This window comes from Anas acuta, chromosome 4, assembly GCF_963932015.1.
Source record: "Anas acuta chromosome 4, bAnaAcu1.1, whole genome shotgun sequence".
In the NCBI taxonomy this organism is placed as follows: Eukaryota; Metazoa; Chordata; class Aves; order Anseriformes; family Anatidae; genus Anas; species Anas acuta.
This window is the reverse complement of record NC_088982.1, coordinates 9643621-9670332: the sequence shown is the minus strand read 5'-3', so window position 1 is coordinate 9670332 and position 26712 is coordinate 9643621. Positions and strand designations below refer to the sequence as shown.

General features: G+C 37.7%; 2 protein-coding genes across 10 annotated transcripts in view; both read right to left on the bottom strand.

Annotated features, from left to right (window-relative positions):
• Positions 1-13297, bottom strand: part of RGS12 (regulator of G protein signaling 12) — an 88240-nt gene extending 74943 nt beyond the window's left edge. The window contains exons 1-2 of one of the 4 annotated variants that reach the window (XM_068679774.1): positions 13110-13297; positions 6359-8304 (exon numbers count right to left, since the gene is read on the bottom strand). In XM_068679774.1, coding sequence (XP_068535875.1) covers positions 6359-8215 — 1857 coding nt within the window. In that variant the 5' untranslated portion in view covers positions 8216-8304; positions 13110-13297. Of the gene's footprint in view, positions 1-6358; positions 8305-12673; positions 12931-13109 lie in introns of those variants that run through there. The other 3 variants (XM_068679773.1, XM_068679771.1, XM_068679772.1) reach the window with 3 other exon arrangements.
• Positions 13298-25102: 11805 nt separating this feature from the next.
• The window catches only part of MSANTD1 (Myb/SANT DNA binding domain containing 1), a 51346-nt gene continuing 49736 nt past the window's right edge, over positions 25103-26712 (bottom strand). For all 6 annotated transcript variants that reach the window (XM_068679764.1, XM_068679765.1, XM_068679766.1 and 3 more), the window contains one exon: positions 25103-26145. In XM_068679764.1, the coding sequence (XP_068535865.1) occupies positions 25905-26145 (241 nt within the window). In that variant the 3' untranslated portion in view covers positions 25103-25904. The remainder of the gene's footprint in view (positions 26146-26712) is intronic.

Here is a 26712-nt window from a genome sequence, read left to right as displayed (position 1 = left end):
GGGGAGCAAACACAATTTTTTCAAAGGTAGATCTGCTAAGTGTATGGGAAGAATGATAACACAACTACCTTAAAGAGCCAGAATTTGGTTTGATGATGCAGAATATCCTCCTCTGATACTCTCTTTGCAAATTTATTGTCTTAATTGCCATTTTAATGATGGAATGAATTTTCAAGCCTTTCTCTTTAAGATTCATTTCTTCATGTTTTTAATTAAACACTTCAGGTGGGTTTTAAAGATTACATATTTCTTTCTATTAATTAAAGATCTTTATTCTACATAATAAACACAAGTTTGGATTTCTGTTTTTTTTTTCTTTTTGAAGGTAACAGCACTTAGCCTACAGACTAATTTTATAAACTCTATATTAAAGCTTCTATGCTAAAAACTTAAAATAAAGCCATTTTCAAATAATCTTCAATTCATTCTGTGCTAATTATTTTCCTCCACACTATTCTCATATTTCTCTTTGTTTCTTAAGATGCCGTCTTCCCTTGTGGCTTCACAACTCAAATTCAGAAATCCTTAAATACCCTCTCCCCTTAATTTGAAATGAGATTTCTACAAAGTCAACATTGCTCTGAAGACACTTATTCTTCAGATTTTATTTGATTTCCTTTTCAGAGAAAAGCATCTAGCGTTATTGCAAATCTTTATACATTTTAAAGATCCTTGAATTAGCCATTATTAAAAATCATTACTTTAAAAGATTACAATACAAATGGAAAGCTGCAGGAAATTTCTAAATATTCAATTGTTTTTAAATTTTCGAACGGCAAAGTATATCAGAGGTCCTATTGCACACGAATACCTCTGAGCAGATAATTCATATCAGCACATTCTCAGATTTAGTTTGGTATTTGGGATTTCAGTTGTGTTGTCTTTAAAGTATATAATGTATATCTCAGATCAAATTCCAAAGTTTTACATTAAATTGTACTTCATAAGAATAGCAATCCATCTGCCATTAATTCAGCTTTATAAACAGCTGGGGTGGAACAATTTAAGTGAGAGAGCAAACAGAACTGTAGAGGAAAGGGAAAAAAAAAAAAAAAAAACATGTAATTATACAACAAAAAAACAAATATGGGAACCACAAAGCTTTGCCAACATTGTCTTTGCCTCTCAAATATCTGCCTCTCAGTTAGTTCACCACCCAGTTACCAACATTAAAAACTGCAGTTCTTGGATTTGAAGCAATTTTTTTAAAAAAAATCACCCAAAAATAAAAACATAATATTCTTAACTTGAACAGAGTATCTTTTTAAGTTTTACTCACCTAGAAGTCAAAGAGCAGTTCTAAAGTACAGATAAATTTTGGATCAAAACACATTAACAGTAAAAGCTAACCCAGAAAATATATTAGCAGGCAAAGATGCATTAGTGAATTCCAGGTCAGGTATTGCTACCTGCCTTCTAAGTTCTTATAATATTCTCAGTAACTTAAGTCATGATGGTTACAAAGCAGTTGATATATTTTGGGGGTTAAAAAAAAATGTAATACTATTGTTCAGTGAGTCTCAGACAATGAATTTATCTATCTTTCCTTCCTCTAAGATCCACAAATATCATTAATTCATAAATTGATACTCCTCACAAGCACAATCTGTAGCATTCTTAAGGTAGAAGTCTTCCAACGAATGCGAAGCAGAAAAGGGTTTCTAAAAAGCATTACTCAAAATTTTAAAAGCCTTTTTAATGCATGTACATCTGTCGGTACTCACTTGGAATAGACCTAGTACCCAAATAGCAGTTATTAAGCTCTGGTTGCAAAACCACTAGTGCTCTCAAATGTTATGTTTGCCTCCACAACATTAAAACAAACTTGTGAGAGGTCACTGCCTAGGTCTCTGTCCTCACAGAGAGAAAACTCAAAGTCTAAACTGACTGTTATGAGGCTTTCTACTAGAGGAAAAAAAAAAAAAAAAGTATTTTCCCAGTAAAATTTAATTTAAAACAGTAACAGTTAGACATATTTTTGGCCAGGCCCTAGCCTGAAATCAGAGAGTGAGAGCTGAACAAAATCAAACGCATTAGATTAATTTAGTCTAGAGGGGACAGCATGTTTCCCTGTTCAGCAATTCCTCAAGTCCCTTGCCAATCCTAACATCCCCTGATGTTTTCATACTTCGTATGGCGCTTTTCTTTTGTGTAACCCAAAACAGTGCAGAATGATCGGTAGGTGGAATGCTGAAGGTGGAAACAACAAGGCAATGGCAACGGAAGCAGCACACTGCAAAAGGAGTAACAAATAGGAGAGCAGGAATTATTCCATTCCCACTGAAACCACAATGAGACTCTTCATCTGCTACTCTTGGAGACCTCATTAAACCACACGCCCCTACCCACTATCATCCTTACAGTAATTCAGGCGCTTCTCCCTACCAGAAATCTTCCTCAGTCATGCTGAGACTCAAAGCCTCCCACTACTTGTTTTAGATTAAGAGGCTTCTAAAAGCCTACAGGAGTCAATTAGTCCCCCAAAGTCTCACAGGATGCTTCAGTAGAAATGTGCTCATGTGAAACTTTTAAGGAACACGGGAAACAAAGTTCAGTGCAGGAAACGATTGTAGAGGTGCATGGGAGCAAAGATACCAAAAGAAATCTAAATCAGAAGAGGTGGAATAGAACTGAGATTTCCTAGATGAACTCCCAAATCTCCTCTTCCATGTATAACAACCAGTTTAAAAAATAGGGATTAGAAAAAAAAATAAATACAGGCATTATTAGAGTATATATATTCAATAATTTAAGGATAAAATCTTTACAATAACATTATAAAGCAAAAGAAAAAACAAGAACAACAAAAGCCATGCTATCTAGTGATATTTAATCAAATTAGGCAATTTTAATTTTTTCTCCTATTTGTACTTATATTGAACTTTAAAAGGCTTTGTAGCCATATAACACTTATTAACATTAAAAAAAAAACCTTGTGTTTTTGCAAATTATCACAAAATTAACTTCAATTCTAATTCACTAGCTGAAAAAAAAAAAAAACATCATTAAGGGACTACAACACCAAAGGAAAAATAAAGCTGAGAAAACTCATTTATGTCCTTGCAATCCAAAGTCAGAAACATCAGATATATTCCTACCCAGAAGATAAACTTACCACACCCAGTTCTGCAAGCGTAACCTCAAGTGGCTATGCAGAGCTTTCTTACACCTACACTTGTGCTTTGTACAATTCACAATTATTTAATAGGTGCAGCTATAAAAGAGTTTATGCCTTTCTTTTTCCCAACTAGCACTGTACAAGACAGCATATTTTGCTGTACAGCATGCTCTGATCACCACTGTTTAGCTGCATAGCAATTCTGCTGGATCCAAATTGCACCCAGGGACTTGTGTCCTTTCCCCAGAGTGTAACGAGAGCGTGCAATGACAGCTCCAAGGAAGACAGCATGCAATATGGATGTGCAGAGTCCAGCTCAAAAAACTCTAGCCTTGGTTACCTTTTTGCCTTCTGGTGGTTTCTGGACATTCCCACTTGTAGGATATATTATCCTTCAATACTAATGTAAAAGACAAAAAAAAAAAAAAAACGCACCCAATTAAAAAGCAATTTAAAGGCTGCTCTGACAAATTAAACATTAGATTCAGATTAGATTCAGCCACTAGGTTATAAAAATATGAACAGAATCCCACGTGGCCACTTTATACACTTCATTCTAGTGGGCTGCATCCCTGCCCATGGCAGGGGGGTGGAACTGGATGGTCTCCAAGGTCCCTTCCAGCCCCAGTCATCCTATGATTCTACGATTCCGTGGCTGGAATGTGTCTGAGCAGGCTGTGTAAAATCAATCCTTATCCCTTAAAAAGATCACAATACGGTGAGGATGTATTGTTTTCTAGAATATAGCATCTAACTCATCAGAACAATGTTTTGGAAGAGACAGCCTTACCTTTCTCTCCACACAAAGCAAAAAAAAAAAAAAAAAGTCTGAATTTCTGGATATCATTCTATTACGAACAGCAAATTCATACTCTAATATACAAAATCAAAGACTTTCCCTATTTCCGCACAGAAGTATGGTGATCCGTAACATAGAGTTCCCTGACTATTTTCATTAAGGTGAGAACACATTACTACTCCATCTCTATGAATTATTCTGAATAACACTAAGTGTTTGCGACTCACGCCAGCAAATGATTTCAAGACCTTCATGAGTATTCCTCATTTGTTTCAATAGCCTTCAATAATACCAATGAAAAATTAAAATGCAGAAGAGGTTCTGTTGCCTCAATGAGGAGACTAAAGGCTAAAGCCACATACGAACATTTTAAACATCTCTTTTGCAAACAAATTTATTGTTACTCAAAGAACAGAATACTTATTTTACTAGAAAATGCACTTAAAAGGGAAGAGTAATCAAAGTATTTCATGTTGGAACGTATATTCTGGTATATGCTGGTCTGAGTGATACAGCAGGTGATTTTTTATTTCTGTTCACCCACATGTAGAACATCTTTCCTTTTAAAGTGTAAAATTTTCAATGTGATTCTCATTAGTATATTCTTGACTTCCAGAAAATGGTTCAAGAATTTTAAAAATAAATGTGTGAGTTTTAATTCTCAAAAAAATCCCATCCATATGACAATCACGGACAACATGGCAGTCACAAAGTTGTTGCAGAGACCCTCGAGGAGTTTCCCCAGCATCCCTTGGCAGCTGGTGCAGTACCTGCAGCTGAAGCTCTCCAGTTCCCAAAGAGTGCTTGGGACCAACATTCACAACACACATGGTGCAGGGACTGTGTTTAGAGGGACCTTTTCCTTGGCCCATCAGCAAACCTCTTGGCAAGCAGACCATGAACTCGATGCTAGGGTGGGTGCTGCTTACAAATGAAGCATTTCTGTTTGCGGTTTTTTGTTTGGTTGGTTGGTTGGTTTGTGTTTTTTGGAAAAGCATGAAACACCTTGTGTTTAAGATCACTTGATATTCAATACATTACTGCAGGTCTGGAAAACACTGGGTTGCAGTCAGTTTATCTTAAAAATACTTAAGAAAAAATAAACTAGTGCACATAATTATGTACTTATCAGTTTTAGGATGTTTGTGAAAGTTACTGGCTTCACCATGAAAGAAAAGCAATAAAACCGAATCTCTTCAACACCAAAACCAAAACGTTCTAAAGTTTTGCGTTTTAGCCCCCCAAAAAAATCTATGGTCAAGCATCACAGCAATGCAAAGATTTTGTCTCTAATGGTTTGAAACAACTAATGAATCCATACTGTCACTCACTTTACATAGAGAGCAACAGTTGGATATTTTTAATCAGGTGAAAATTTTCCTTTTTTCCATAAATAGATGAGGGTAACATGATGGAGACTTGAATCAATTATATAAGCTGAAGAAAGCTTATATATAATTCTTGAAGACTAATTTTGAGCATGAGGTTCTGTCTTCCCCTGGAGTCAGCAAATGTTTCAAACACAACTCCTTGCCATTAATTCTTTTAATGTAGCACTGATGACCTCCACTTCACTAGAATCCCAGTTATCAACTGCAGACTCCCATGAGATTAGTACCCTCACCAGGAGAACATGTATGTGGAAAAGGGAACAGTGTGTAATTATACTGGATATTCCTTCCACACAGTTTTATTACTATTATTATTATCTTAAGTCTTCTTGCTTTGGTTTATAGAAGCCCAATGGTAGTCAAAACAAGTAGATAGGGCAGTAATGTGGAATAAAATCTGAACTACGGTTTACTGGCAGTGTATTAGATTTGTGACCTAATAATGGACACTAAAATAATCATTAACGACTATCCTTTAATATAGGTTTAATACCGCTTCTACTGAGATGTTTGCCAGAGTGTATATTCATGACATTAAAATTACCTTCTTTTGTTAAAAGTTTATAGCAAGTCTTAGACTAATGATTAGACCACATATCTATAAAAATAGATATCACTAAAATGATGACAGTGGCAAGCCAGCCTTCTAAAAAAAAAGAAGAAATCAGACTGAAGATCCAGACTGTTTCCATTCTTTTGCTGCTGGAGGTCAGAAGGAACTGCAGTTGCTAGAATGTCATGTCTCCTTTTATTGCAATGCCACGACAACATTTGGAAACAATGAAAAGACAAGAAGAAATGTGAGAAAGCTCTAATAGACAACGCTTCCAGCAGAAGTACGACTCCAGAGCTGCACTCAATTAAACAGGAATACACAAAGCCTCTAAAAAGGAGAGGGAGCCATATTATTTTCTTTATCTGAAATGCGGTAAAATGATAATAATATAATAATATAAATTTAAGTTTCAGTACGGAGATATCATGGACTTAAATACCACAGAGTTGGAGTAGTTTTTTGTTTTTTAGGAACCAGTACCAACATTTTCTTACCTTTTTATCTTCTTTAGACTTCCTAACACTGTGTGGAGGGCCAAATTTGTTTTGCATGCAAAACATCTTCTTGGACCATTCATTTTTATGAGATTTTAACTGCGGCTGACCAAAGCTGCCATCAACTCTGTATCTGTCAGCTGGAATCTTACTCATTGGAGGGGGGAGAGTCCCGCAGTTCACACTTGACCAGCCGTCTGTAGAATCAGTGTAAGACTCCTGGTCGCTAGCATTTCCATGCTGCCACTCTTGTAAAACGTGCACGGGCAACCACCTTTGATTGCCCACGCCTGCAGCGCTTTTCTTTGATGGGGGTACTGAATTTCGGGAAGAAACCAGTGGAACTTCAATACGGGCAGAAGGACATAAGTGCTTGTTTAAATTTTGGGACTTATCATTCTGAATGACTTCTAAAGGAATGTTTCCTTCCTGTTCGTGACAGAAGCCATTCCAATGGGAAGCAGACTGATTTTGTCCCCTTCCGACCGGATTTTCCCATATGCTGTTGGGAATATGTTTACTTGGATTGCTCCCCAAATCAACCACCAGAACTCTGTTATTCTTTTCTTCTTGATTAAAATTCCCAATTCCGCTATCACTGTTACTGCTTGTGCTGTTATTCTGATGAGGATCTGCATCACCGTCAAGAAAAGCCCTTGCACGCATTCCCTCAATCAATTCCCCCATATCCCTGTACAGGACAGAAATAAATTGAAGAACAGGTAGAGATGATGTTGGAAACTCCAGACAGCCATTTGTGTCTGGATCTGCTGTACATTCCAGTCCAAAACGTCTTGCTATGCCCTGATGAATTTTATGATGAAATAAGTCCGGATCCACCATAAAGACATGGCAAGATGTCCTCAGAACCCCTTCATCTTCCTGAGCCAAGCTCGCATCGTCATTTGTCTGCATTGTAACTAAACCAAAGAATCTTCTATCGTCGGGGCAAACAGCACTGAATGCCAGTTTCTCTGCAGGGTATTCTGCCACCACACCTGATTTGTCACTGCAGAGCTGAATACAATCGTGCATTATCTTCATCATCACTAACGAATGGATTTTTTGTTCCGCCCGTAGACGCCTCATGCACCCACGAATAGCTTGCAAACTCTCATTTTCCAAATTTGAGGTTGTTGAAGGAAGTTCGATTGAGCCTAGGTAGCCTACAATCATGGCAACATTTAAAATGCTTGCATCTAGTCCAAAGTCTTCTGCACTCTCCAGTCCAATTCTAAAAACCGAATCATCATTCGGGACCTTGGACATTTCTTCCTTTGACAGTAGGTTTGGATTGCTTACACTTTCATTTCCAGTTTCATATTTAATAGCAGCAGAATCTGAAAATGATCTTTGTTTTGGTGTGGTATTATCTGAGTTACCAGCACAAAGATTAGGATTCTCGAAGATCATGTTGAAAATGCCACCAGACTGCATTTCTTCAACAACTTTCTCTGCTCTGTTTATGCCTAGAGCTTTAGAGTCAGGTTTAGGCTTCAGCCACCCCTTTCCATCATAAAAGCCAACTTCTTCATCACTTGAACATGAATCTATATGACTAATCCCTTCAGCAATGACCATGTGGAGGACTCCAGAACATTTTCCAATAAGTTTCACTACATCTTCATGAGAGGCCTTTTTCACATTAATTTCGTTAACAGCAAATATCTGATCTCCTGCTTTAAGTCCAACATAATCAGCAGGGCTTCCTTTCATAACACAACTAAGAACACATGGAGCTTGTCCAGAAAGGGTAAACCCATAGCCTGCTCTTCCTCTAGCAACTTCCACACTCCTTATTCGAGGAGGGGCATGCATATTGAGTCGACGTTTGACCGTCTCCCCTGGTCTATACATGTTGGGTTTTTTTCCTGAGACAGGAAAACTTTTAAATAGTCCGGGATCTTGTCATGTTTCACAGTATCACTCCTTCATCTGATGAAGCTCTAAAGAAAAAAAGAAAAAGACATGTTAATTCTCAATCATATTTCAGTTTTTTAGCACCCAAGATTCCCTTTACTACTCAGAACCACTGCTAGTGAATTCTACCAAAAATTATTGCAAGAGGATTAACACAGCACTCAAAACAGTTTCAAAGAACAGTCATCATTTTATTAATGACAAAGCAGTAGCAAATGCAAATAAAGTGGTTGTCCAAAATGACAAAGTAATTTAACGGCAAAACTAAGAACAGGATCTAGGTCTTCAGATGTACAGCCCGGCAGTCTTACACTATGTCATGTTATGTTTTCCCCAAGGCATTTTACCTACTATTCAGATAACTTCTGTCTTACTGCACCACTGGGATACCACCACGTTACAGCACAATGAAAATCCTGGATGAAGCTCATCTGCCCTTTCCCAGGCATCTTAAAGTTAGGTAATATCTTCTTATCACCCCTCCTATATATTCAAGGTAGAGAAACAAGTACCTAACGCCCCCATCTAAAATAGCTAATGCCTGGCTCATTGTAAAGGCAACCTGAAGTATCTCAGACTTCGCCATTCGCACATGTATTCCATTTGCATATATAGCAATAAATGGGCATTCAATCATATAGAGACCAAAGGGAACTGAAATCAGATTTACTGTCATACCAATCGATAAATTTACTCAAAAATAACTTCTCAGAAAGCAAACACTATAAAAATTGCATTTCAGTCATTCCAACATCCATATGTTTTAGTTTAGATAAAAGCTTCCAAAAAAAGAAGAAAAAAGAAGGAACTCCAAATGCTGCCAGTATTAATCTAGTCAGCAGATTCATGACTATAATTAAGATAAAGCAGCTTTATAGGAACAGCAAGAAAAGGTAGGTTTCATTACATTTTGGTGTTGACACTGCAGTTTGGATGTCTCATCCAAATTATACCCAGGTAAGTTCCATTGTTTTAGAAAGGCTTCCCTAAGCAGGTTTGACTTTACTTTGGGGGTTTAGTCTGTATTTTCTTGAACAAAGGGACATCAGATTTTACAGTCTCCATGGAGCAGCTGCAATTGGTAACGTAGTATTGTTTCTGCAAATTGTTTTAATATAGCAATTATCTAGTTTCAATAACTAGAGTTCCTCCATAATTTGAGAGAATAACTTAGATTTACAAAGTAATGAAACTTCACACTTAACCTTTAGATGGAAATCATAACACAAGAAATGCTTTGGAAACATTTAACCAGGCTCACACATTGCTGTAAAAGACCCCTGTCAACTCGCATCCAGTCTTGTGTCTCAATAAGAAGTCTGCCTTTTCCTGTTGAGGCTAAACTTACGACCTCGGAGACCGCTGCGCCTTCGGCTCTCTACAAATAGGTCTGGCACTTTCTGAGGGTACTCATTAAACGTCAGTGAACCTGTGCAAGATATACTTCTTCAACAACAACAAAAGCAACTGACTGTAACAACAAATGCCTAACGATAAATAAATATCTGCTACCTAGGAGTACGGGTATATATACATTTTAATTCATCTTTGAATGAACATTTCTGTTCTCCATTGTCTGGAAAATACTGAATGCGTCCCTTGGGTGCCCCCCAACACTGTGCTGCTAAACCGGTTAACAGAAAGCACCATGATTTCTGGCACTAAGAAGTGTGGTACTAGCCTGCAAGAGGAAAGGAAACAATTAGAAGAGTATTAGATTATTTATAATCTGATCAAAAAATATAAAAAGCAGGAGTCACCAAGAAAAAAAAAATCAGTACTGTAACACCGAGGTAGCTGATAGAAAAAAAAAAAAAGTCTTTCAACTATCTTAGCTATCTTTCTAATCAATAAAAATTAATCCTAAATACGACTTAAAAAATAAAACTTGATGAAAACATAGTTAGGCTGCTCTTGGAAGGAAGCAAACTGTCCTACCTCACCATCCTGTACTTGCTGTGAGGACTCCATCTCTCTATTCCAGAGTCGATTTATCTCCTTGCCTTCCTAACCTCTGCCCCTTACACATCAAGCATTTATTGTAGGGGATAACGGCTGATAAGGGAATGTCACTCCAAAACCTACGATGACCATAAAAACAAAACAGCAGGCTGCTTACACCACATTACTTGTCTTTAGTGACGAGGTCCCAGAGCTGTGAAGACTTATAGCTATAATTTATTTGTGTAATTCCGTGTGGGTAAAATTAAGAGTGAAAAGTCCTTTAATCTCAAATCTTAATACATATATAATATATACAGACACTTAAAGACACTTAAAAGAAAAAAAAATGTTTACATCACTGGAAAAGCTATCACTTCTTCACTTCAGCAGCTGAATTGTGCATTATTTGCGGCTACTGCAGCCATGAGAAATAACTGCTCACAGAATTTATCTGAGAAACTTGAGGACAAAGGACCAACGTGGCTCTTCTGCAAGAACCCTCAGCACTGAAATATGCTTTACTACCACAATGGCACGACAGACAAATGGAAAATTTTCAAAAATAATGTTTTTCATAAGCAGGGAGATGCCAAGAGTGGAGGGTTGTGTTACAAACTGTTAACAAATGCGTTATAAAATATATGCATCTTACAGCCTGATTAAAAAGCTAAGTTTTCTAATTGCCTAAGTTTTCTTTTTATTTCTTTGCAGTCTTGAAACCTGGAGCTAGAGAGATATGGCACAAAATTGGCACAAACCTCCATGGTTTCAAAGCAACCGCACCTGAATAATTTTCTACTGTAAGAGATTACAAAATGTGTAATGCACCCAGAGCGCTGATAGAAAGCTTTGTATGTCTGCATGTTTGCTAAAAGGTGAAATTGTTGGGGAACAATGTAACCTGTGTAACTTGTCACATGTAACCAAAGATAAAAGTGGGCTGTTGGTTTTCAGAACAATACTGAATCTTACCAAGACTAACGCTAATATGCTGCTGTAATTCTAATAGTCATGGCACTGAATTTTATTACTTTGATAGCATAACCATGTTATGTGATTCAATCATATACAGTAGGTCAGAAAAATGCTTACACCGTGATAAAACACATGGCCAAGCTTGCTTTGACTTTCTGCTACCACTAAGAATGACAAAGCAAGCCTTAAGAGAAAAGAAAGTCTGTACAGTAGCAAAACACACTAATGAGTATCAGTCAGGAGGATATATGCATTTTAAATGAGAAAACAGGACTCAGCAAAAGAAAAGCTGAATAATTTGTAACACACAGTAACTAAAACTTATGCAAATGACATAGCTTAGTAAGTGCATTGAAATGTCACAAAGACACTGAAAATACGGGATTACTGCTATCATTTGAAAAACATCGAAAACAAAATTACTGCTATGATTTCAGAAAGCTTAGCAGAACTTGTACCAACACAGCTTAGTAACAGGACGCAGAACAAATAAGAGTTTAATAACTAAAAAAATATTTCAAAGGACATTTCAGACAGAAACACTAACCCATACAAATTAAGAGTTGTTCAAGTCTGTGAAATGACATAATTGGCCCATATACATCAGCTTTGTCGCAGAAGTGCCAAACAAAACCAGCACACAATCTGATCTACCATTGAAACCATTTATTTTTGAGACAGAAAACACCAAAAATACCAGTTCCTGTTGAGCTGTACTTTATCCCCCAGACACTGAATTTCTTTATGTAATGTTTTTACATATCCATGCTAGCTTGACATTTCTTGAGCTCTCTCCTCCAGAGGAAATACTAATTTGCTTACTTTCAAGGGAGAGAGGTGATTAGCTTCCTGCTCCTACTAACTCATAGCAACAAAAGAGCAAACAGAAACAGGAGATTTACTCCTAACTTAGCCTGCAACCTTAACGGTTACGGAGGGCACGCGAAAGCAGTTACGTGAAGGAGAACATGGAAATTAAGACACCACTGCTGACCACCAGCCCATTTTGTGAAGCCTTTGGGAACGCGCTGATACTCAGCACTGCCGTAACCAAGTTAATGTGCTTTTTTGGGGGTGGTGGTGGGGTTTTTTTGGAGAGGCAGAGAACTGGTTGGCTTCATTTTGTTTCTCAACGGCGAGACTGTACGAGGATAAACTGTGCAAAGTAGAAACAGAGAGGAGAAAGACTGTTCCCTCACCCTTCACACGAGTCTTGGAGCACTGCAACACTCCTCGTTCAGCATCCTGCTCTACTCATTAACGCAAAACCGACTTTCACAAGCGATGCTACTACAAAGACCAAACGAAGCTGTAAAATTTGAATTCCACTCGCTATTAAAATGCGGTATGCGTTTATAGACGAGTTACACAAGAAATGTAACAGGACAAACTGTCGAAGACAGCTACCAGTTGTTCGGGAGCCTGGGCGGGACAGTTTTCATCCCCTATCAGCATTCCCCAATTGGCAAAACATACCATTATGGTTCCTGCGCGACCGCTCCGCCAGAAAGTCATTATTAAGCGCACCTAGCGCGATCACTCAAGAAACACCGACTTTAATCAGCAACAGCAGGCTGAAAAACATTTGTCCACGACACCTCCTCTCACGGCGGAGCCAAGGTGCGGAGCGCCGGGAGCACGGCGCAGCTTTGGGGGGCGGCGTGACAAGCGAGGACAAAGTTTGCTACAGCTGCTGTATAAACAGGCGCGCACTTACAATCCGGATTAGTTCGTTTGTTGTACTTAAGAAAGCGAGAAGATGTTGGTGGTGGCTGGGCTCCTTTTTTTTTGTTTCCTTTTTGTGTCGCCCCCCCCCCCCCCTCCTCTTTCTCCTCCTCCTCCCGCCCCAGCCCGGTCCCAAAGAGCCGGGCAGCAGGGCTGGGGGCTGCGCCGCCCGGCCCCCCTCACTCACCTCGGTCCCCTCAGCACTCCGGCCGCTCCGGGAGGCGCCACCTTCCCCCCCCGGTCACCGAGGAGACCGCCGCCGGGCTCCGCCGCCCCGCGCCGCGGCCACTGGCTGCCAGGAGCCGTCAGTCAGCGCGCTCACCCGGCACGGCCGGCGGGCGGCTTCCCGGACAGAGAGCGGGGAGAGACAATACCCGCCGCCAAGGAACTACAACTCCCGGCGTGCCCTGCGAGCGGCAGGCTCCCTCAGACCGCAGGGAGCGGGCCGCGCGGGGCATGCTGGGTAGTGTAGTTCTACTTCTGCCCCTGTTCGGAGAGGGGAATGCGCAAGCGCGCGTTGCCGGCGCCCTTTCGAATGGGGCGCAGCGGCGGGACTGGGCGGGTGAACCGAAATGAAAAGCGAAGTGAAGTGAAAAAGTGAAGCGAAAAGTGTATTGAAAAGTGAAAAATAAAGTGAAGTGAAAAAGTCACAAGTGAAGCGAAAAGTGTATTGAAAAGTGAAAAATAAAGTGAAGTGAAAAAGTGAAAAGTGAAGCGAAAAGTGTATTGAAAAGTGAAAAGTAAAATGAAGTAAAAAAGAGAAAAGTGCATTGAAGTGAAAAGTAAAGTGAAGCTAAAAAGTCAAAAGTGTATTCAGAAGTGAAGTGAAGTGAAGTGAAGTGAAGTGAAGTGAAGTGAAGTGAAGTGAAGTGAAGTGAAGTGAAGTGAAGTGAAGTGAAGTGAAGTGAAGTGGTGTCTCACAGCAGTGGCCTGGAGCCAGTTCATGTCTGAGGATGTGAAATCTGCTCTAGAGGCAGTGGGTAGAGAAGCACAACCTGTGGCTCTGAAATGGTGTTGAGGAGTGGGGTAGGGCTTCGGGGGCACATCCAGCAGGAGCCCTGCCTTTGGGGCACTGGGGGAAGGAGAAGCAAGCCCTACAAGGGTTAGGGGTAGAGCTGGGCTTTACCATCGAGGCCCCCATGATACAGCTGGCAAGTTCTCAACACACGTTGCCATCAGCCCTTCGTTTGAGAAAGACTAGAAAAGTGTTACCAAAACAGGGGAAAAGGGGAAGATGATACAAAGAAAAGTGAACACAGGCTCCCAAGGAACATAAGGTCTAGGAGAAGGGAAGTATTAACCAAATGTGTTTGCCTTTCCTACAAAACCTGAGAAGTTTTTGCAATCTTTATACGCTTTAGAAAAATTGTGATCTTAAATTGTGAAAAAGGGCCTGTAGAAATACTTCGAGCATAGGGGATTTATTCATCTCAGTGGTTATCTCTAGGCAAAGAAAACCTGAAATGGAGCTGAACCCATCAGTCACAAGGAGAAGGACAATGCTCATATTTTCTTTCAGATTTTTTTTTCCCCAGAACAGAACATATAACCTACAACTCAATGCTGGCTTGTCTGTAAGAAAACTTTTAAGTTTTAAACTGTGGCTTGATGGTTTACCTTCAGTATTTTCTTTAATTTTTATCCAGTACAGGAAATTGTTTCTTAATATCCCCTGCCATTTCTCAAGTGCTTTCAGCATACTGGAGATTTTGGGGAAAAATAAAACCACAGGCCAAAAGAAAAGGGAAAAATAAAGGAGCCTGCTCTTCCAATCCTACCCCCAACTTCTCATTCTGCTTCTATTTTCCTTGTAAGTCCATAGCAAACAGATTTCTACCAACAAGAAATATTTCAGATCAAGTTAGATCCCAGTTTTGTTCTCATAATAAGTTTAATAAGAAAAGCTTCCAAAGAGGAAAATTAATTGAATAAAATAAGTGCTATTTCTTTTCTTCATCCTCTCAAAATACATGGTATTATGGTTAGTGTAAAATTACATGACAGATCTGCTACCTTCTCCAGACACTATGTCATATAAAACTAATTATTCATCCTTTAGGGAAGCCAAAAACCTAAAACATAAAAAGGAAAATTTATTGATTCTAACCCTCAGGTAAAAGATGGTACAATAGTTTTCAAAATACTCTTTAGAGATCTAAAGTTGCCAAAATAGTTACTTATCCCTTTGACTAGGAAGATTTCACAAGAAAAACAATAGCCTTCTAATTTTGTAAACCGTGCTGGTTTGTCACCCCTTAATAACTCAATTATTTCCAGCTTCCATGTGAGGTTGTCAAGACTGTATGTCTGTTGCAATTACTTCTGCCTTTCATGCTACCTTAACAGATCTAGCATCGACTTAGCCCACCTGCTTCTCTGCAGAAGGGAAGATCAGTGACCCATGTAGTTCAGACTGACATTGTAAGCATTTGTAACAGATGAAAATCTCTTTGAAAGTGACAGCTAGAAATAAATGGGAATTGTAACTATCTGCAGAGGTATTTGCAGGTATCCCATTACGCTTTTGTTTCAGTTAATGCAAAGAATCAAATTCTGCTTTATTTTTCAAAGAAGAGGGATACTAAGTGGTGTCATCCTTTAATAACTATAAAGTAATTACTCCACAGCAGTGTTGGATTACATCCTCAGCATGTCCTGAAGTTGTTGTGTTCACAATAGCGAATAGAACCAGTAAGACTTTGGTAGTAGCACAGACGTATGTAATTAATCTGACTTTGCAGAAGGATTCTGTATCCGAGCAGAATTTCCTACATGAGTATTGCTCAGCAAGGAAGAAGTGAACATCCAGACAGACAAGGAAACAGGTGTGCTCACACAGCCTGCCTGCACTCAGGAGCACCCGACTCGTCATGAATGAATTTAGTGCTTTTCTTCAGCATGGGTGGAAATGATGAATAAGCTGACAACAATTCTGTGTTAGAATCTGGAAAAAAAGTGATTAATGGCCCCTCAAATGTCCGCACAAGGACTTGGCTATAACTTGTCTTACTGCTTTTGCTGCTGTTGGAGAAAATACAGGAAGGAGGAGTGTGAAACAAAGTAATAAGGATTTGTGCCTTAAAGACTTTGGCACATAAGCCTAAGTAGCTTACTGGTGGGTGTACAGATGTCTCTATCTAACCAAGAGTGGCTGTCACAAAACTGCTTGTCAGATTTGCTTTGGAGAGATTTACAATGCATACTTTAATGAAGTGTGCTTATTGCTGTTACAGACATCAGATGAGAAGTCAGAAAATGAAACTTAGTCCAGCATCTGATGAAAAGTCTATGGGTTTCATTGCCATTGTTTAATTACCTTGGTTAAATGAATGAAAGTGTTGGTTATGCTGAAAATGTTTTATTTTAATCATACAGAAATATCCTTGCACAAATGTCAGTTTTCTTCATTTAATGTTTTCAACATGTTCAAAATAATAAAACTGGATATAAATGTCAGCATTAAATGTTCCTTCATTGTATAAACTTCATTCTGATTTTCCTGGCTAAATTTTGTTCTTAACATCAGGGAAGATTGTATATCATATACATTATAGTTAGCTTTGTGTTGACAAGTTAATATGCAGTTGGGAGCTAAATCTTCATTAAGAGCTTATTTTCTAAATTCAAAAAGCTAGTTCTTCTTCAGTCAACCATCAGAGTCTGATTCAGAGGATCAGTGAAGATCATGTTTCCCACATTGAGAATTGCAAGACGAATACAGCCATCAATATCTACCTTGTTTTACTAGTTAATCCAATCTTTAAAGATGCCTTTTCCTTTCTTTTAAATAGTCTTCTCCCTAGTGGGAGACACTCTTGCCAGTGGGGAATTGAAGAAACTATTTTTTTATCAATGTATTTTGGTTTGGATGATGGTGTTTCCCACCCTAGTATACTGATGTAAAAGAGTCTACAAGGAGCTGTGAAGTAGTAGAACTAAATAGGGACACTGATCTTGTTAAATCTTGACTGGCCAGTAGAGGCTATATCCGCTCAAATCCTATTTAGACATAAAAGGATTGATCTGTACACCATGTGCATCTACTTGGCTTTGTAATTGTGTCCTTACCTAGAATGTTATTTAATGAAAGATTACAATATAGTAATACAGACGTTGGTGGGTGGAAGATTCTTGTGTGTACTTACTCAGATATGTGAATGATACAATTTACAAAACTGAAGCTTTACAAAGTAAACAGTCTGCAACATCTTGCTCTGTGTGGAAACAGGCACAGCCAGACCATGGTAATGAGGGCTCCTTTGGATAGCACTGCAGTATAAACGAAATCATCCAGTATTCTTAGAAAATGCATGTCACTACAATAGAATGTGCTGTATTCGTTCTCCTAAATTCATGAACATAAATCAAATTAAGCATTTTGTTGTAAACAAGAATTGAAAACACAAATCATTTCTTGCTGAGCTCTAGTTTTCCTCCCTCACCTACAACAAGGTATGAGTAAAGCTGGTGTCACGTTAAAGCTGCAGCGCTGATGAGCAACCCTAGTATACACATAACCAGAATATCTACTACAAGCAAACATACATAACATCCTTCTGCCAAGAACTGGAGACCCAAGAATTGGTTTTGGCATTACTGGTGTCAGCGGAAGCACACAAACCTCTACTCACCGTTACCTGTGGGCAAATGGACAGCACGTGCCCTGCATTCCTCAGTCCGTGAGGAATACCTAGCTGATCCAGAATGGTTTTAAACTTTTAATTTCATACTGTGTCACAGACACTTGTACTTCTAGTATCAAAACACATACAAAAAAAAGAAAAGAAAAAAAAAAAAAAGTATTTTTTGTTTGTTTTTTTCCAAAGGGATATCTCTGAATATAGAAGATAAAGGCTTTGTGTTTGATTGTTTTTCTTTAAGCCTTGGAGCTTTATTCTTACAATTCAAAATTAAGCTGCCATGGCCTTGCTGCTCCAGTTAAGTAGTGTCTTCTCTCCCATTGGGCTCATTTAAGCAGAGTATGTTTCATCCCATTGGGCTCCAAAATGTGTATTATGCAGTCGCTAAGTTTACATGTTCTGAAGAGGCATTGTGTATTTTTATTTCTGTAAGGAAAATGGATATCTCAGGGAAGGATTCCTTGTGGTTTTAAGTACCATGGGAAAAAATAAAAAATAAAAAAGTCATCATCTCAGACAGCAACAACTTCTCTAAAGAGTGAGCAGGGCTATATCGTGACTATGCAAGTGACATATCAGGACTCTTCTGGCTAAATTTATTACTAAGCACGTTTTTCTAAGCAATGAGGCAGCACAAATCTCAGTCTAAAAGTGTCATTTTTATCCCCAAAACTCTGGAAAACATGCTAAGTGTTCTTCAAGCTCTTACACGTTTCCATTAAAAGAAAGAATTGAAAATGAGCGCCTGAGGCACTTGAAGAGGTGACATCAGTAATAAAGTCTCTTTGCACATTCCTCTAAAACATAACCCCCCTGATAAAAAACCTTGTCACCACAAAAAAAAAAATGATGCAGGATGCAGCATCAAAGTGAGGAGGGATCTTCACCTCCTCATTAACCCTGGAATGAAAGAACACGTTTTACCATCTCTGCACTTGGAATGTGACAAAATCAAGTCCAGGGATTTTCCAGTTTCTCATCCAAGCTTTTAATCTCCAGACTTGGAGGACCAACAGGAGGTCCTCTGGGACCAAGTTCACATCGTCTGCAGAATCCCGGACAGAGGAACTGCTCCACTTGTGGGAGTCTCTTCTCCTGAGGGTCAGGTGAAAAGGCACGACATGACTGGTGACACTAAGGGCTGCCCTGCCTCTCAGATCTGACTTACCTCAGGTTCACTTCAACCTTTTCCAGCTCACAACTGAATGGCTTTTAAGATTAGAAGACATCTGCTCCTTCCGAGCAAAAATCATGATTATGAGTAGAGAAACTGATTAAGATACATCTACATAAGGTAGAACAATTTATTTTTGCTCCACCAGAACTTCGGTTTCATTTAATATTATCCTCCCAGTTACTGTAAGTGACTTTTTGGAGATGACAGAAATTGATTTCACTATTTGTTAAGAGTTTTAGCCTTGATAGCAAGTGAGGGAGTCTCCTTAGTACCCACATCATGGCATCTTAAGGTTCTTCTCAGAACTAGGTTAAGGTCTTCCCTCCTACTAAAATTTCTATTCCATAGTAAAACTTGAATCCTATACTTACATATCTGATGGATTGATTCTTTGAACTGGTGGCATTCAGCTTCCTCCTTCACCTTTTTAAAGGATACAACATTTGTGGTGGTCATCGCATGGTGATCCAGGTGGTTCCTGCTGAAATCCAGGAGATTATGGTTTATCCTCCACAACCTGCCTTTCCTTGATAATTGGCTCACTCCAAATTCTCACTCTAGCATAACATCCTAATTTAATCTGAAATAGAAAAATGAGCTTTTTTTCTTTATTTTTTTTTCCACAAACCATATTTATTTTAAGACTAAGTCTGACGACATGCCTAACACATCAAGTATACTCTTTATTTTCTTTTGAGGAGGCCAAGATCACAAGACCTAGCTATGTCTCCAGCTAAGAGATTCAAAGGCATAGCTATAGAGAAAGACAGGACAGACAATTGACTGTAAGGACTATCAGAGAGGAATAATCTTCTAGCACTGAAGAACAGTGCACTGATGTTCAGGCAACTTAAACTTTCATCACACATCCTGCCATTCCTCTTGTTTCAGCACATTGGATACCTGTCTTCAGCTGAAGACCAGTACCCTTTGGTAAACAAACTACAAACATACGGGATGCTGCATGGAGTCATTCTTTGCACAAACACATGCATACAGACAGACATTCAAAGAGAAGGAAAGGCTTCTTAAGAATAAAGTTCTTCAAGGTATATTGTATTTTTTTAAACCAGCTTCCTATTCTGGTTTTCCAAGTCTGTAGAAGTTCCTGGGATTCTGATTTAAGTCAATAAACTGGTGTAGGTACAAACTGTCTAGATAAATCAACACATGTGGGGACCTGCATGATTTTACAGCTATTACTGAGACAAAATTAGCCGCTCTCCACTGCATACGTAATATGACCAGAACACATCTTCAAGGAGTCCAGCAATCTTCCTGCTATATATTTAAATTAATGCATCTAAATTAAGTTCATGGCTCATTCACATTAGAATGCATAAAGCAAATCACCAGAAGTTGCTGCCAGCAAGGAGACACGAGCAAAGTACAGGGTTTCTGGTGTAAGCTGTATTAATGCCTGTGGTAAAATTCAGTCATGGTTTTTACTGCCTGTTAGCCGATGTGAACCAGCCCTAAACAGGCTGACATCCCTGCATCCCGGTGAGATGTATAGATTTAAGCCCTGTGTGGACAGCTTTATTTTTTTATGAAAGATTTACCTCTGGTGTGTTTCATCTTCGTCTAGTGAAGTAACAAGTTAAGCCAACTGAAGAAGAAGTATTTAAAGTCTACCCATATCAGTTTAAAGAACATATACCATTAGAGTTAACACCTAGTTCACGTGAACAAGGTTTTACGTGTCGATAAAGGAAACTGTATTTGATTTAATTATATTGAAGTAAAGATAAAGTAATTATCATTAAACGGGGAGGGGAGGCATGGGACATGGGACAAATGAGGATCATGGAGAGTTTTTTAAGTAGTTTTAATTAATTTTCTAAATATATTTACTTTCTAGTTCATAAAAAATTACATTCCTATAGCTTCCCTCCATGAAACAAGCCTACTTCAAGCTGTGATAAGTGCTTCTCAACATTTAAGTATGTAGAAAATTTTATACCTTTATAATTTTATGCACCAACTCTTTTTTCTTACAATACACAGCAACCCAGACCTTACCCCTGAGATAACAAGATATGATCAGGAAGTCAGACTTTCACTGAAAATGTTACAGATGCCAAATTTTACAGAATCCAAATTCAGATATATATATTTTTAGCATTTTAAACATTTTAAGAATTGGTTGCCGAATTCTTAGAACCTGATGTTAGAAGCAAAACTCGAGACAACAGAAGTTAAAGAGAATTAAAACAGTGATTGATTTCCAGATGACTGAAGGCAGTTTCTTTAAAATATATTTTGGCATGTGCTGCTTTCTATTTCTTTAAAAAATGTTTTAAAGCTAGACAACGGATATGGAATGCAAGCAACACCTTTCTCTACATAGCAAACATTTGACAAAGATACAGCTCTCAAACAGGATCAAACTGAAATCTTATTTGTAGTAATTAGCCAACTCTAGATAACTGGATGGTGTTTGTTGCAGATAACTGGTCTGTTTTTCAAAGAAAATACCTGAAATTATTCATCCTCGTTTAAAATGTCTTTCAGTAAGACACTTTAAAATAACACATAGGAGAATTAAATATTTCCAATCTGAAAAATTATGCATAAAAACAGCATTTCACCCCAAAGTGGCAAAGTAATTTAAATGTTTCTGGTAAAACACTTTAAAAGATCAATACAGAAGTTTAATGATGTAGTCTCAAGCTTGCACACACAGGAAGTATGCTACCCATAAAATCAGGGGAAATAGATTAGCAATCTAGAGACCAGATGGTTAGTATTTACTTGCTGACATAACACCACCAAATGTTCCTAAATTTCTTTTTCAAATTTGCCTTCCGCATTACATTATCAGCATAGGAACTGATCCTCGAAACTTATACACACACAGTTCATTAAATTTATTCATATGAGTAGTGCCATTGACCTTACTACTAGAGACTTAGTAAGGACTAGTGACAGGCTGACAACTTAAGGTACGTCTGCATTGAGACATAGGCTCTTTTTGCCTATATTGAATTGGGCAGACAGTCTGGAAAAATAACTTTAAAAATTGTGTGCATGTCTTTTTCTCCTGGTTTTGTACTTTGCAAAAGAGATAGATAGCCATTTATGGAGAAAATGATAAAGACATTCTGTGTCCATAAATATATTGCCTGTTTTGGTGGATAACTATTAAACTTGGCAAGGTCTGAAATAAACTGCCCCTCCAATATGAAATTGAGGATAAAAAAATAATTCAGTTAATTACAAACAGTAAATGTTTCTGCCAACATGTGAAAATGCTGTTTAATTATAATGGAATCCTCTTACAAATTGTTTAACCCCTCTGGTTTGTGAACAATATATTTGTTTCCAAATATTCGTCCAGAGATCATGAGAAAAAAATGTCACTACTTACTCTATGCTATTTTTGACTCATCTAACTTATCTGTAGATGTCTACTCAAAATACACAGTTTCACTATTAGCTCTGTTGTTAAATCAAGTGTTTAAATCTAGTGTTCCTTCTCTTCCTCATAATTAGTAGTTTTATTTGAAGGCATTTATTTGTCCCTTTCCCAACATATTTCATCCATGATGTAACATTTCACCTTTCATCACATCCCCCTTCTACTCAATTCCTTGCATGCTTCCCAATGTCTCTTTTTCTCATCTGTCTCCTCAGGTTTCTCTTCATTCTATTTTTACATCACTTACAAAGTAACCTGCCTCCAGGCAGTCTATTTCCTCCCCTACTTATTTTTTCTATTTACACCATCTGTGTATGTAATACATGAGCTTCATTTAGTGAAAGTGATATCATACTGCGTTGACTTGAGTACTGCCCTAAAAATAACAAATTTGTTTTCGTGTGCTACAGCTTATTTGTTGATCATACTTCTAGAAACCATGAGCAAGTTCCTTTAATGTCATAGTTACAATGCTAAACTTGAGTAACCCCTCATGTGCTCTCCTTGAAAACTTATTACCTTCTCATCTCCCTACTCCCGACATACATGTACAGATCCAGAAGCAGTGTCTCGCTTTTGCAAGAATTCTAACAAGCTTTTTAATTCCAGGCAGGTCTTTCAAGTTATAATTGGTCTGAACATCTCAAATATTCAAATATCTTTACCTGCAGCTAACTGTCCCATATACCCCATATAGATGAGAAGTCTGTGTCTACCTTCAAAAATAAAACCAGAGAAATTACATGGCCTAATTTTTCATGTAAATGTTCAGTCATTACTAAAATAAAACAAACAGCAGCAAAAATAAACTATGTAAGCAGGGAATTCTTAACTTGTTATCAGAAAAAGCATTAGAAAAATTTACTGTACATGAAACTAGTCAGATTTATGTGCAGCAGTGCTGTATTCACTCTCTGGACAGAAACAGGGCTAGAATACAGATAGTCTGGCAAAATGGAAATAGAGTCTTTTGTTAAAAGATTAAAAAAGAAATAAGTGATTAAAAATGGTACTTTGTACAAAAATAAAACCTCACAGCCTCCAAAAAATGACACTTCTTTTAATGCAGTTAATGTAGGACTCTTCAGAGTCTCATCTAGAATCCTGTATATTATTCTGGTCATTCATTTCCAAGAAGGATGACATCAAATAGAAAAAAAATAGCAAAACAGTCATCAAAATAATCTCTACCACGCAAAAGAAAAGAGCATTATTCTTCTGAAGAAGGTCTGCATGTGATTTGACTGCTGTCTCTCAGGATTAATCACTGAAGAAGCAGCAAAATCTGTAAATACAATAGGTATAAATTGACCTGGAATAATCTTAGAAACAGTCTTCTAAATTGCAGTTTACCCATCTGTAAGGCAGTTCTTTCGTAATTCTGGAGGCAAGACACATCCTAAAATACAGCTCCACGCATTTACAGAAGGGATTGTATGACGTGGCTGCTCATGGTAGCAGGCAAAGAATCAGATTTCCTTCATTCCTGTGTTCCTTCAGCTCCGGAATTGTAATTCTTATAGCATGCAGGGAGAGGGGCACAGTACAAAGTTCAAATATGCTGCCACTGGCATTGCTGATTAATTGGATTAAATAGTTATATGGTCCGTGTAAATAATATCAGTAAATATTATTATTTCCCATGGAGTCAAGGGAGGGTTTCTTTACATCTTCTTGTAAACCAGATAAAGTCAGAAAGCACCACAGAATTCAGCCTACCTATGTCAATAACACATCTACAACTGGAATATGCAAAAGCACAAAACATATTTTCCCTCCCTCATGTGCACGTATGACAATACTCACCTGTATGACACTAGGAACAGTCCTTCTTTTAGAAGTACTTGTGCAGGTAGACGCATAGTAAGGTTTCATGATTCTCTTTCAGAGCCAACTAAGTCAATTTTAGGTACACAAAAGTACCTAAAGTACTTTGGAGTTTCACTTTTACTAAATGTAAGCTGTATAATTTCACCCTGTCTTTGCAGAATCAGGCCAGACACTTGTCCTTTTTTCAGTCACCCACTCGCTGGAGTAGAGTGGAGTAGAATGTGAAGGAGAATTATTTCACTTATCTTTGATCAAGCACCATTTTCTGCAGGTTCTGGCTTCTACTATGTTTGCATTAGCATTATATGAATTAAACTCAGTAGAAATTGACTACATTTATATACAATAATCATGTTTTAGAGCTGCATTATTCTTATCTTCATACCTTCAGCAGCCTTTAAGAAATATTTCCATCTATTATTCATTTCTTTGATGAGTACAGTCTTTATCCTGTTCACCAAACAGAATTACAGATTAATAATTTGTCTGAGTTTTAAAATAGTTTAGATAACATTAGTTTAGCTAACAATAAGATAAAATATATAGAAAAATGCAAACCTCAAAAATAATGTTTCAAGAGAAGACATTATTTAATAGTGAAAATGGAAGATGGCCTTATTTCCTAGCACTGACATTAGACTTCTATATCTGAATCTAACCTTAGGTACTCAGCCTTGCAAATACATTGAAAGCAGTAGAAATATGCTCTTAAAGGAGAAAGCAAAAAGAAATGTATATAGGAATTCAGCTGAGGAACTTTTGAAAGTATGTTAAATGTTATTTCAATATTACCTTTCACTAAAGAATCACTTTCTAGTAATTCATCTCAAAGATTTAAGTACAATCCTTTATGCCTTCAGCTCCCTCTTGTGGTATATCAATGTTGATCTGCCTTGCAGCCACACCTTAAACATCTACTTGTGTTATCAGATTTGCACCACCAGCAAATACTGGTGTAGAGGTGTTGAATGATCTTCATGACTTCCACCTATGTAGTTTGCCACCAGCACAGGATATCTTTACACTGCAATCAATAATTAAAACCTTTGACTGTGATTATCTCTCCCAGTATTTTTCACTGTCCCAAAGCATACTGTCTAACCCAGAAATAATAAATGTTTCTTCTTTTTCTTTATTTCATTTGATAGATAGATATATATATGTATATACACACAGTACAATATTTTTTTCTGTGATAGAGAATAAATGAGAGTTTTCATTGCTGGTTGTTCATTAAGTCAACAGATTCCAGTTAATAATGAAAAAAATTAAACATTTAATATCAAAAGCAACTTCAAGTATCTTCTATACATTTTAGTATTCAGTATATAGTAAGGATTTGTTTGTTTGCTTATGAAAACTGTATTTGAATAGACTATTTTTACCCTCATACTTTAGAGTACTATTCATACCAGGCATAGAGTTTAAAAGGATGCATCTCGTCGTCCCAAGTAGCTCTTCACAAGAACCATAGGTCACTTGAACAATCACTGTTTATGTTTCAAAACAAGGTTTAATCAACAGCAAAGTCAAGATGCAATTAGCATTTCTAGGAACACATTATTCTGTTCCCCTACAACAGGTCAGGGTATGGTCCTTGATGTGAAGAAATATACAACACATCTGTTTGTAAAACAATATCTGACCTAGGCATAATAGTACCGAAGTTCCCAGAGCTTCATCCCTTATTCTTTCTGTATAAAAATAATTCAACTTAGGCATATATTGCACTATTTTTTTCATGCCAGATAGCCCTCACACTGCATTATCTTTTCTCTTTGCTTATCTAAGATTACACTAAGGTTTTAATTTCCATGGAAAACCAGGGAATAGGGCAACAGACACACATAAGGTGTGTAGCAAGGGGATGTCTATAATATCAATAATAATCTCAGAGGCATTCACAAGGGGAAACTACACATTGGATTTGGAAATCATTTTCTCCAGTAGATTCATCATTCTCTCCTGTAGCTGTAAGCTTTGAACTTGAATGATGTTTTGTTGATCCAGAATCCTGCGCACTTCTCTACAGGTCTCTTCCATAGCTCTGCTTAACTTCTTTTGTTCTTCCAACATGGCCTCCATTAATTTTAGCTTCTTCTTTTGAAAGCTGCAGCTTTGCATTTTTCTTTTCTTAACTGGTCTTTCTTCAGTTCTGAAATAGGAATATTTGCTAACAATTAAATTCATATTTATGGGGAGAAAAAAAAAAAAACTATGTTAGGACATAAAAGTCTGTACTACATTCTTGGTAAAGTTATACCTAAGTTCAATTAAAAAAAAAAAAAAAAAAAAAAAAGGTTCTCCAATATATTCCCTTTCAGGTGCATGCCAAAACAGAAGTATTTACTACAGTATATTGCATAGTGCTATTGACTGTAAAAACATCTTTTAAAATCCCATTATTTTTAACAAGATTTTCCCCCACAGAATACCAGTCATAGTACTCTGTTTTTATCTTGATGTTTCTTACATATCGAGTCTACAAGCTGTGCTGGGAGAGGGGTTTTGCCCATCTGGTCATTATATTTATTATACTTTAAACTTCAATTCTAAAGCTGCAATAAACACTCCACCCAGAGAAAGCACTGCACTGTACTGTTATGTGTAGTGGTAAGTTACAATTCTAGTTTTTCAAAGCATCATATCAGCAGGACTGATACTGTTACTGCATGCTAGTCTCGGAGTTTGTCCTTGCACTGAGACACAGCAGTAGCACTGA